The sequence below is a fragment of the Vanessa atalanta genome, chromosome 13 (genome assembly GCF_905147765.1).
Source record: "Vanessa atalanta chromosome 13, ilVanAtal1.2, whole genome shotgun sequence".
Taxonomy (NCBI): Eukaryota; Metazoa; Arthropoda; class Insecta; order Lepidoptera; family Nymphalidae; genus Vanessa; species Vanessa atalanta.
Genome location: NC_061883.1, coordinates 11,849,610 through 11,863,649, shown reverse-complemented (window position 1 = coordinate 11,863,649; position 14,040 = coordinate 11,849,610). Strand labels below are relative to the sequence as shown.

Below are 14,040 nucleotides of genomic sequence, written 5' to 3'. Positions count from 1 at the left end.
TAGACAATCAAGGCATTTATTCATGTTAAAACTAAGTTGCATTTATTATAGCTTAAGTTTACACTTGTGCATAAATTATAACAGAAGCTCATTCAGAAAGCTACGCCGATCTTTGTCAAAGTATATAGTTTGGTCGGGAACAGAGTTGCCGTCAAAATATGTATCGAATGATACATAAATATTTTAAGGTTAACAATAATTATCGTTAAACTACACGCACTGGTAACTCAATGCTCTTCGGAAATCTATACGTATAATTAAATAACAACTGTTTGTCTGTACGTTAAATATAGTTGTATAAGAAAATATATAAAAAATAATAATTTTGGGGTTAGTTTTTCTGTACGATGACCAAATCTTAATGAAACGTTTGTATATGTAACGTTACTCTCGTAACGTTTCATGTGTAAGAATTTCATGTTCTTATTTACCTACATTTAAGGCCCGTTTCTGTACTAAACTCTTACATACAACTACGCATATACATATATGTACAACATGATATGTACAAACTGTCCCCGCGACTTCGTGCGCGTTTGAATTTAACAATAAAGTTAATGTTGTATTGTAGCGTGATTTTATTTTTATCCTATATATAATTCTAAAATATTAGTAGCCTAAGTTACTCCTTATTACATCAGCTATCTGCCGTGAAAGTCCCGTCAAAATCGATCCAGCCGTTCCGGAGATTAGCCGGAACAAACAGACAGACAGACAAAAATTTAAAAAGATGTTATCAACCAGGACCCACGGTCGATTTTGTGATGGCGTATTGAGATTATTGAAGCTGAAGCGGTTGAAGTCAAGGCAAAACCAAAAACATACTTCAACTGTGGCTGGAAGAAGTATTCGTAGTAATAAAATAAACTTATTTTTCGACGACTTCTTAGGCAACATGTTAGTCATCAAAAGGTCATATGTAAAAATACAGTCATGCTATTCGATGACTTTATGATTTTAAATAATATAAAAAATATGACGACAAAGCAAAAATATAAGGAAATATTTTGTTCTTAGGCTCTTTTCTAAATAAGCAGTAGCGCAATATAATAGGTTTCATCCAGGGACAAAGGATTCTCTGCATGTAGATTTTACGAAATTGTATGTCTCCACGTGTTACGACAACTTGGACAAAGCTGGGAGAACAAGCTTGTTAACATGCGTATAAAGTTACCGATTTCAGTTGACTGTTTTCGATATTCACCGAAAAAACTGAGTGATGATTTGCTGAGTAATTATTACATTTACATATTTCTTAATAAAGGATAAGTTTTATTGTAAACAATTCTTAAATAAATAAAAAAAACACACACACACACACCGTGTGCAATATTTTATACGCAATCTAAGAATGCAATAGATAAAGTTGTAAAGAAAACGTCACATAAAAACTAATAAATATTTTAATAATATAACAATAATTTGATTTCAAATCATATATATTCGTGTAAATCATATATTATATTGAATAATCAAATAAAGACTGCAAATATATCTCACAATCGCCAAATAAAATGTTATCATTCAATTTGGCGGTCTGTAACAACTGCAAAAACGAGTGGGCTAAGGGCTACCTATCTATAAATAGCTTTCCACTACAGCACTATAGGTACCCTAAATGTACTTTCCACCGAACCGGCTTACACGGACACACCTTAACGCACACATAAACGCACGGCTGCGCGCGCGCAACACAAGGGCGAAGGGAAATTTTGGCAATAATTTGTGGTTTACGAAACGTACGGCTGATACAGGTGCGACCTAATTAAATTCAAAAGACATTTTGGTAACACAACCTCTGCTTAATGTTCTTCCAATGGTAACGCTAGAATTTACTTTTGTTTATATTTTTATTCGGTCCATCTAAAGTAAGTGATAGTACCCAATTATCTGTATATAAAAAAATATATAAAAATTTCGCGTTAAACAAAAAAAAAACATATATATATCAAAGTCAAAGTCAAAGTCAAAAATCTTTATTCAATATAGAAGTGTATACACTTGCTTATTGATTGTCAAAAATCTACCACCGGTTCGGAATTTAGCACCTCAGACCTGAGAAGAACCGGCGAAAGAAACTCAGCGGGATATATTTTTTTATTTTTTTTTTACCATATATTTTAGTTATTTGAAACAGCCTATATTTATTTTATTATAATTATACATATATATATATATATATATATATCTATGATTTGATGATTCCAATATTATGATATGAAATCACTCAAATTTCCATCTCTGTACTGCTATTTAACATGAAAATTAAGTAAATCATCATCTCAAACACTATAAGCTCGACCATAATGATTATAAAAATGTTAATTTATAAATCATCATCAATGGCTGGTAGTTACCTCAAAATAAATAAGATAATAACTGGGGTAACTATCCTGAACCCCTATCTAGTCCAACTTATAAAAGAAGATTCCGATTCCGATGATTATAACACGAAATATGAAACTAGCCTGCGTTAACACTTTCGTACCAGAAAGCATGTAAGGTCGTCTGTCTTCCGCCTGAACTTTCGCTAATTGTGTCTGATTTTGGGTTTACAAGAGTGAAGGAATACTCATGTACCTGTGTTTGCATTTGATTTAATTCTGGGGTTCGCGCGTGCTACAGTTTAATTTGACATTCATAAGTAAGGGTAATGCTTCTATATAAAGGAATTTGATTCGGCGTGACCAAAATTCAGTTAAAATAACATTATTATTAACACATACTTGAACAATATAATGCCCGCGTAATGGACTCGTCTCCTTTGAGAATAACTCTGCGAACGACGTTGGTCACGATGACATCAACATTAATAATATCATGAGAATACTGTAAAATATATGTATAGGATAATGTATAAATAGTTCCTACATATACAAAACGAAAAAGAATCCATTATGAACATCTGGTTTAAATAATGGCTTTAATTTCTTTCCATACATTTTAAATATTTGTAATAGAATTTCTATTGCGTAATAATAGACCGAAATATTTAGAAAGATTGTTTATAATATAAGAAGTGAAAATCATGTTTTGTTCTCAGCTCATAAATATTCTCAATTGGAGTAGAGGAGTAAGTACATCGTTGCACTAAGACATACTCTTTCTCTCTCTAATAAAACTAAGAACGACTTCAATAAATCAAAATTAATCAAGAATACAGCTAATCGTTAATGCAATCATTAAACGGAACTCAATAAAACATAAACGAAACGAAATGCACTATAAACACAAACTCGTAAATTTTAACGTAAATACGAAAGTCGAATCAAAGCATTCATGGAACTACTTAGGAAAGAAATAAAATTCAACGAACGTTCCGTCGGTTGCAGTAATTTTGTAAAAGGCTGCACACTGTTTCCTCGAGTGTACTTTAAAGTGCTAATATGGGCGAACGTCCTTGTGTGGGTGTGTATGTGTGGTTGGTCTGTGAGTGTGTGCAGGCAGTCATTATTCGTAAGTACTAGAGGATAGAACGTCAGTATGTATAGATTTTGGGTGTACAGTCGTGAAAAGAAATAGGGTTCAGGAAATTTTCTTAAACCAGGATACAAGAAAGTTTGTCCGTCTCAAACCTTAACCTACATAAATACATAATTTAGTAACTCCATAGTATATCGTTTTAAGAAATTTGTTAAATATGAAACATTATTAATTTATTACGTATTTAAATAAGATATGTGTCGAAGTTATCGCTAGAAATATTAATATAAATACATCGTATAAGCTATTATATCATATTTACAAACAAAAGGGCACACGATTTTAATGTATTATTTTATTTCTTTTAATACATAATTATAACCAAAGTATTACGAAATGAGCACCAATCTTTACGCCTATATTTAATTAAACAAAATTAGAACATGTAAGCGATTTTTTTTTTTAAATTACTGTTATTAAATATACTTGTTTCTATGTCATCGACTGTACATCAAGAATCCAAGCACTCCTGCACTCGACCAAACTGCCAAAATCGGTCGGTGCGGCGCAAGCGCATAGGTCAAGCGCACTCAGCCCATCCCCCTCACACGCGCACGAGAAAAAAGGACAGATATACATGTTCTATAGAACTTGCAAATATGCGGTCGACGAAGTATGCAATAATGTTTTTTTTTTTTCATTCTTAGTTTTCTTTTTAATGGTGTACATTAACATACACAGGCGCAGATTAGGTAAAGAAATTTTGATAATTTATTAACTTAATAACCGTTTACGAACTCTTCTTAACATCAAAATTATAGAAGTTGAATTCTTGTAAATAATTAAATACTTGTATATACGTGTAATAAAATTATAGAGGTAGGTAGACTTGAGTCGATTTTAAGAGATACGCGCATGTCGTTGATCGTTTGTTTGATTATTATCGTTACACACACACACGCACACAAACACCACATTACGTAAAAAAGGTCAGTTTATGCCCAATGGATGCCCATTGTAATGGCCAGGGATTTTATTGTAACTGAGTTATGTTATATTTATTCTTTTTATAATTAATCACATCAAATTATACTTAGTTAAAATAAAAAATATTATTTTTTAATTAATAAAAATAAAATGCATTCTTATGTCAAACATAATTATTAGTTATTGATGTGAAATGAATCAGTATTAATTAAGATTATTGTTAATTTGCTAAAATTAATAAAAAAAAAATATATAGTATATAGGATGGTTTATAATTATTCGATAAATTGTATTTGAATGAATGCTAAATAAATATAATATTTTGAAGAAAAAAAGAAGACAAAGTAAATAAATTAAACTATGTAATAATAATTAAATTCAATGTATTAAATAAAATTAATAATATCGATTTAAAAAGAGGTTAACTATCACAAATAATGTCAGGACCAGATATATTCGAGATTCGAACCTTAATAAAAAAGTTACATTTTAACAAAAAACATATTATATCCGGTAAAACAAATAAAATTAAATGTTAGAATTACATTTATAGATATATAAATAATCATTTAAGATGTATATTATAACGCGTAAATCATCATAATCTTTAAAAGTATGATTGTCTCAAACTACACCCGGAATTAAAAGTTGAAGGAGTGTTGTAATGTCTTCTAAATTTGCGCTTCGAAAAATTTTTATCAAATTTAGATTTAAAGAACTCGTTGTTCTTTCTAATTTCATCCAACACACCTATTCCATTTGGATTTATTTTTTAATACAGACGTTTGGCACTCAAAACGCACATAGAGAATATTCTCATATTTATTTACACCTTAAATATGCGCGAAGTGATTGTTATATTATGTGTGGACTATATACATAAAAATACACCTCACCGTTGTCATCATGTTTTGTTAAATCATATTTTTGAGTGACTTTCCTTAAAAATACTACTCTGACAATTGGCATGACATAATTCATTCTTTCTTTCAAGATCTATTATAATATGCATTCGAAAAATAGCGTTTTGAAATTGTTATTGGAAATTAATGAAGTCGAATAGTGTTGTATTGTAACAAAATAAATATATATCAATAAATAACTCATTTTAGAGCATAATATAGCAGATCAATTTTATCAAACCACAAGAAAACCACATGGATATGTGAATCTAAGGTCTGAAATGCATACGAAAAGTTTGTGGAAAGTTTTTAATGAACTGTAAAATAAAAATATTTCATTACCGTAAAATAAATTTCAATAGTGAAATTCTGTAACGAGACTTATCTCATCTTATTCCGTACAAATTTTTAACTTGCAGGCGACGCCTAAGGGGTCCTACCCGTCTGTTATGATTTGTAATAAACTGAAAGTCTTCATGTACTTTTTAACATTTATATTCAGAACATTTTAACGGAGTTTCGAATATACGGGACGAGCTGTTTTTTTATATATATTCTAACTATTTTTCCCTTACTACTTACTATTATACTTCTATCGATATCAGAAATATAAACTCAAATTACACGTTGTTTAAGTATTCTCATACAATAAGTATTTGGTTAAATAAAGTTCGAATTTCTCAGGCTAACTTTGAGCTGAGCATTTACAAAGTTATTCCGTCAAATTGTACTTTATTCTGCGTAAATTCATATATAAATTACGAAGATAGTCACAAATTATATATAAGTAAACATTGCCAAACTGTCGCATGCCACAAAAATGGCGCCGCGAGAACACTTATAAAACAAGGTATAATGCACCTGTCCTTTATAAACACCTAGTGGTAATAATTCGCTTCGTCATTAATTTCACTGAAGATTATGAATTAATTTTTAACTAAAATAATAATATACATGTCTTGCCACTAAAGCAAAGGGTGATCAATTATTTTTGACAACCTTCATTTTATTCGAAAACGCCTATCACAAATATAGAGCAATAAAATTTAAGCAATGAATTGCTCCAACTTTAAAAAAAGTACTTTAAAGTGGTAAGATTATAACTCAATTTTATCATACATTCCAAACGAATTTTATATTATATTATTATTAATAAATGCACTTTTAATTGTTAATACTAGCTCTGAAGGTACTTATGCAAATATAATATACTCGGAGATAGAATAGAACATAAATTTTGCAATTAAACAAATACTTAAAAATTGTTAAACTGAAATCGTATTGTTACGTTCTAAGAAACAAATGCTATTGACTTGTTTATAATCGTACCATACAAATCTTACATAATACCTGTGTGAATTGCATTATATTCCAAGAGATATTTATTTAAGAACAATTGGTTTTTTTCTCAAGGAAATTAGTGTTAATACAAATTCTTGCTAACCTGTTGATGATTATTATCCTGCTTCTCGCTGCTATCAGAAACCGATGAATCAGAAGGCTTCTTACACCAAGTTGGGCACCACCGTCTCAGCATACACCTACAATCAATATAATACCAATTTAATATAATTGTATTAAATCTTATACCTTCGCTGTTATATAAATGTAAGAGTCTTTAATTTACTAAAGAAAAATATAGAAGATTTATCGTAGCCGTTCTAAATAAAATAATAAATCTAAAACAATAAATGAATGAGTATCTTTAAAACTATTCTATTTTTTTATATGTTTTATATGTTGTAGTTGGCAATAATGTTTGATGGCTGATTTACTTATAAGAGCGGGTCACCCCGAATGGAGTTGTAAGTGTCATGGCAACGCGAGTCGTTATGTTTTGACAAGCTTCTCGAATGCGATGGTTGCTTGCAAACCCATTTGCTCTTAATCGAGATGAATTTTTGTAATCCTTTGATATTATTGTGGTGTACGATTATTGAATCAATGAATACAGTGATTAGACGATATTAAATACGTTTTATTTTATGAATATCTCCATTGCACGCCCACATAGTCTTACAAATGTCGGATCAATCCCCGAACCCAACTGTTCGGCATCCTGCTTCTCCGACATATATATTGAAGATTGATATGAATATTTCAAATGAATTTGATGTTATATGGAGTATGAAAACAAATGCTCTGAAAAGATCAAGCTTGACAGGTAACTAGAATAAAACAAAAACTCTCTTTTTCATTCTGTGTTATATAATACTGAGACGTAAGTCTGTTGTCAATGACATTCCATTCATGTGAACCAAAAACTTTTCCAAGTAAAAATTTCCCACATATGTATGTCACTTTGAAATACTTCGGAAACAGTGATCTGTCTTGACATTCAGCGAAGTTTGGCTCTCGTCCAGATCGGAAAGTTGAGGTACGAGAGCTATCACTAGTTTCCGATATACGTTGGATATTTTATCAATAAATTATACTAAATATATCAATTTAGTTCAATATGAATTTTCAGTTTAACAATTTAACAAATGTGCTCCTTGACATGAAAAAAACTCGCATAAAACCAGAACTAAAAGTCTGACACTAAAGTGTTATCTAATATAATTATAATTATACCTCATATTAATTTCAACTTTATTTTAAAATAAAAAAGGAATACATTTATGAATTTATTGATGTTTACCCGAATCTCAACATGAAATCTTAACTTATCCAATTTATTCATCTAATAAACCGTCCCATTCATTGAACTCGATCCGATCCATGCCGAATATAGCGAAGAGGAAAATAAATTTGAGTTCTAGAAAGGGTCAAGATATTGGCGCCCGACGTGGGACTAAGCTGATAAGCGACGAAGGCAGTTCATATAACAAATTTCCTTTTAGCTTGTGAAAACGTTTTCAAGTTATACTAGATTTGTTTAATGGATATTACTTGAAGTTTACTTTATTAGCTCTGACTTGAAACTACGTAAAATGTTACATATTATTTGAAATTGTTTTCTCAGCATAATTTGTTTTGTTTTAAATTGTGTAAGAATATTTTGAACATTTGAAAATCCTCTGAGTTTACTAACCTAGGTGCGAATTATTAATCAATAATTTGGAACTTGTCAATACTTATATATGTATGTATTTAGTTCTGTCATTCTGTTTCACATGTGTATTAATTAGAGTGAAACAAAAAATAGTTTTCTATAAAATAAATCTTTGCTATGGAATCAATATCAATTATATATATATTATTTCTAACCCGCCACCTACAGCATAAAAAAATATATTTTGGTGTTAATTTTTCTTAAGAAAACAAAAGTAAGAACTTAATTATACATTGTCAAATTTGTCCGTATCCATTGCCCATGGCCTACAATTATTAGATGACATTGAAAAACAAGAATGACTACAAAAACGTACATATATGCTCGTATATTAATCATGCATTTATAATCTAAATATGATCTAAGATGCTGTGAACCTTGTACCCATTGTTACACTAGCTCACTGACTCTTAAACTAGAAACACAATATTGCTGTTTTACGGTTGAGTTATAAAGTACCTCCTATATACTGTTTGCCAGGCCGTTGAAAAAATTTAACTAAAACAATTTTAAATGTATTTTATATAACACTGAAATGCCTATCGTCAAGTAAAACTCTGTTATGAATATATACAAGTTCAAAGAGTTTTGAAATAAAGGCATTTCACGCTTCAAATACAAGATTTCGCACTTAACAGAGTCACGTAAAAATAGAACTGTTCCGCAGGGAATAGTTACAGATCACACAAAGGCGAAGGTCACAATGGAACCTTTGACTGTGGTTTCTGAATTGGAAATCCACAACTATTACGCAAGGGAGAGTTTTACTCAACCGTCAATTATATAACATAATATGCTATAATATCTAAATAAATATAAATCTAAATTTTTGTTACTATTTTAAATTTTATTTGTATATAATAAAAGCCTTACTGTCAATAATTCTTATGTATTATTTACATACATGTTATAAACAATATATAAAAAAAGATTAATGAATACGATTTTTTTTATCGCCTTTATATTATATTGTGTAATAAAACTTATCAGTTATTTATTTTATATAAGATTTAAATTTATTAAAAGGAAAAGTTGAATAACTTGGAAGATACATTCGGCAAACTTTTACAATGTACACAAGAAAGGCCAGGATTCAATTTAAAACTCTGTAAAAGGCTCTTTGCTCGAACTGTATTCATTGTAATTTTTACGAATATATATTATAATAATATCAGGCTAGTAACATTTTTAAAATGAATATAGTAAAATGTATAACTAAAGAAAATTCTGTCCAACAGATCCAGCAGATTTCTCACTGTTTTCCTTTGCCGTTGAATATGAATTGTATCACTACGTTACGTACATCAAAGAAAAAAAGCAATTCATATAAGACACTTAAAAACAGACATATGTCAAAGTAATGTGATTAGTAATTTTATGTATGTTGACATATCAAATAGGCATGAATGTGTGCATGTGTGTGAGTTTGTTTTTAACGTACTAAAACAATTTTAGGATAAGATAAATATATATTAAATGGGTGTAAACTCAGAGGTGCATCTTTGAATTTGAACTCCTATAACTGCTCCTAACTATTCTGTTCGATATTGAGTAAGAGGATAAAAAGGCTTTTTCTTAAAAATGATACAAAACACACCACTTTATACATTTCCTCTCATTGAACCGATCATCGTTGAATAGGATTTGATTGACTGCGATTGATTTAATTACACACCCCTAGTACGCTGTCATTTTATAAATTTACACCGGTACACTTACTCCGAAATAAATAGATCAATACCTCTACCGTGAGTTTCCCGTGTACTCGTAAATTGACAAACGGAGATGCCTTTGTCGTTCTTATGTACAAAGCACATGCTTATATGATATTTTTTCTTAGCTAGTGATGTTGATCATGATTTCCTCGTGATGTGGCTTTGAAACTTTTAATTTTTGATATGCACCTATCATTACGAGGCACGAACGTACTTATGAGCAATGCTAATATTATCTAATCTTTTATGGTATTCTTACCGTGTATTCAACGACGTATAAATATATTGTTTCTGTTATATTAAACGTGACATTTGCGATCCTACTGTACCCGATGTCTAAGCGAATTCTGGGGTTAATTAAGCTTTCTCATGTAGGGTTAAAATGTCTGTGTTCCGGTTTGAAGGGTGAGTGAGTCACTCATGTATATTACAGACACAAAGGGCATGTAATTTGTCAATTTTGATGGCATCGACGGTGTATATAAATAAAAAATGGTAAGGATGCTAATGGAATTATTGGTTACAATATTGGTAAAAATTCTTAGGGCCGTTCCAATTTCAAATGAATAATAAATTATGTCCTATTCAAGAAACTATTTGTTTTGCTTACTATCGGTTTTGTCCGCGAAGTAGCGTCATTACAAATGGTTGTCAATTTTGACGTCACACATATAAGACGTAAACACTTACGTACCAATAAAAGCACTGACAATTTTAGTGGTTTATAATGTGATGTCGCAAATAAACTTATTTTTTTAGCAACTTTATATTGCAAACGCTGACTGTTTACATTACAAACGCTGACTGAACCCTACGTGATAGATGAAAATAATTTACTTCAGTATTGTTACACCTTTAAATGGTCTACAAGTATTGGATGGTATAAGTCTATCTCTTAGGGATAACCCACAATAACTATTTTTTAATCTTTAATATTTGCAAGAAATAATGGCTTATATACGAAGCAATTTTAAGCAATACCCAATTAAGTACCTTAAATACATTGAGCATTTAATATGGCCCTGAATTGACTGAAAAAGCCGTGAACATTGTATATAAAGATTCCACTTAGATGTCCGTAAATCCACAACAGCGCGATTTTTAAGGCATTTTCTGCCTCGAACGACCACTCTGTGGAACCAGCTTTCGCCGGCGGTTTTTCCGAACCGATACGACTTGGGAACCTTCAAGAAAAGAGTGTACTTATTTCTTAAAGGCCGGCAACGCACCTGTAACCCCCCTGGTGTTGATGTCCATGGGCGGTGGTAATCACTTTCCATCAGGTGAGCCTCCTGATCGTTTGCCCCCTATATCATAAAAAAAAAAAGATATTCACCATTGCACCCGTGCCAAACCGGGAAAATTAATAAATGAAGCCTCCTTAACATTTTAAACATTTTTTTCTTTGTCCGCTGTACAGTACGTAAAATTAGACGCAAAATATTCTACTAATGTCAAGTATTAAGCATTATTTATTAACATGAAGATACACAGCTGTCACGTAATCGTGATTAGCTAAAGCTCCGGGACGGACGGATGCGTCCCGGCTAATCGCTGCGGCTTTATAATTTCATTTCCTATACTGAAACATTACCGTTGTTGGAGAAAACGTATATCGCAAATAAATAAAAATATTTTTATATACGGTTTATACAGTTGTGATAATATAAAAATGAATGTTATCGAACACGAATGTTATCACGCGTTATCGAACTTCTATTTCGAATAGAAAAAGTTTATACGTGTTAGAAAACTTATAGCCAATTTTGTACGCACAAAATACAAGACTTTATTTATTCTTTAACTAGTGTACCTAAAGCATTATATTACATTAACATTAACAGCCTGTAAATTTCCCACTGTTGGGCTAAGGCCTCCTCTCCTTTTGAGGAGAAGGTTTGACAGGTCAGCATATTCCACCACGCTGCTCCAATGCGGGTTGGTGGAATACACATGTGGCAGAATTTTCGTTGAAATTAGACACATGAAGGTTTCCTCACGATGTTTTCATTCACCGCCGAGCACGAGATGAATTATAAACACAAATTAAGCACATGATAATTCAGTGGAGCTTGCCTGGGTTTGAACCCGTAACCATAGGTTAATTAGCAAGCGTTCTAACCCCTGGACCATCTCGGCAACGTAAAGCAAACACTTTTAAATAAAACGAGTTCTAAGGGTAGTTATTACTATTCAATATTTTATTTATCACTATGCTACCTTCTTGCTCTAGTGACTCGCTCATAACGCTGATTCGAACTGGAGTTAGTCAATAAATAGTTATTGGATTTTCCGGTCAAAAAATTCTCAGCGACAACATGAAATTTGAACGTTGGAGATAAGTCTTACCCTATTTAAGGTCCCGCCTAACTCTATCTGGTCGTATAGAATATCAGTTCTATTTTTAAAAAAAGAACAAAAAAACCGTTAAAAATTTTCTGAATCATATTTACTAATATGATACTGATTTCAGTCACATCGGTGCAGTGAAGTTAGCACCAACGAGTTTTGGTTTCACTGGTTGGTCAAATGAATAAACCGGTCATCGTGTGACCGGATAACTCGGTTGATAGACTATCAGATATTATCCGGGCAATTTATCTTACTCCGTAACCATTGAGACATTTGTATTGAATTTACGCTTCAAATGAAAACTTAACGATGTCTAATACTGATTAACTTGTGATGTCATCTCTTCGGACTTCCTTTTGATATTTATTAGTAATAGTAAAGTATATAATATTTTAAAAAGTTTAAGATATTATTGCAATCATTAATTAGTTCAGTTTTCATAATTTATCGTCACTTGAAATTAAGAACATCTAAAGCGCCGAAATTATATTTTTGGAAAATAAAGTATTAAAGTAAAAATTTCAAGCCTCATTTTCCAAAAGTACCATTTTGGCGTTTAAGCTTTTCTCTCTTTCCACTGACGATATGTAGTATATAGTTCAAATTCAAATTTAACATCTTTATGCAAGATTGACACATTGGATATTATCTTTTAATAATAGTACAGGTGCGCCTCTATTCCCTTATTCTCGTAATCCGATCCGACTGAAAAAGGTTTACCTGCTTTCCGAATTACAGAAGTCAGTACTCTATAAGAACAAACTCGGGGCTGCTACTGAGAATTTTTCGCGACCTGGGGTTTGAACCTAGCCTTATATTGAGCCACTAGATCAGAACGGTCGACTAAAATGTGTAAGGAATATGACATAATTTTAAATGATGGTCAAGTCTAATTCTTAAAAGTTAAAAATGCATAAAACATATCGACAGTAGCAACATTTTCACTTCGCTTTCTGGCCGGGTAACTCAATAACCGGGTCGACCGTTCGACCCGGATGTACCCGATTGACAGATATTGTCCCGGCAATTTGATTTACCATCTATAATGGATGGAGCATAAAGGTACCACACAGACGCGTCCGTTGATCAATTTAAAAGGATTGCTCGCGTACACTTAATATGATTTTAATATTATTAATAAAGTACATACTGTTACATAGGTTAGGCTTATTTTAAATATATTCATTAAAAGTGTAAATGAAACTAATTTGGTAATTAGTTTTGAAAACTAGGTTTTCTATTTGTAATAAAAAAAAAAATTTGTTACTGATTAATAAAAAACATTATACATATATTAATTATTTAGTTATTATATTATATGTTCACAAATGTATAAGCCTACATTTGATGTCAATAAGGGTATAAATGACCCTGCAGATAAATGCAAACCAATTCAAAGTGAACAGTAACAGTAAACATCTACAGCAGAAGTTATCCTCTCCTTTTTGAGGAGGTTTGTAAATTTTTTACTTCACAAATCAGGCTGAACTCATTTTCATCCGATACATCGTGGTAAATTAATCACATAAAAGTCAGTGGTGCTTGCTCAGATTTGAACACGCAACCTTCGATAAATATTACCGTATTGTAACTAAATTATATTAAA

At 31.2% G+C, this 14,040-nt stretch overlaps 1 protein-coding gene across 3 annotated transcripts in view; it reads right to left on the bottom strand.

Moving 5' to 3' along the window:
* LOC125068294 overlaps positions 1-14,040 on the bottom strand; it is a 63,040-nt gene that overhangs the window by 17,165 nt on the left and 31,835 nt on the right. For all 3 annotated transcript variants that reach the window (XM_047677399.1, XM_047677400.1, XM_047677401.1), the window contains exon 4: positions 6,757-6,853. In XM_047677399.1, coding sequence (XP_047533355.1) covers positions 6,757-6,853 — 97 coding nt within the window. The remainder of the gene's footprint in view (positions 1-6,756; positions 6,854-14,040) is intronic.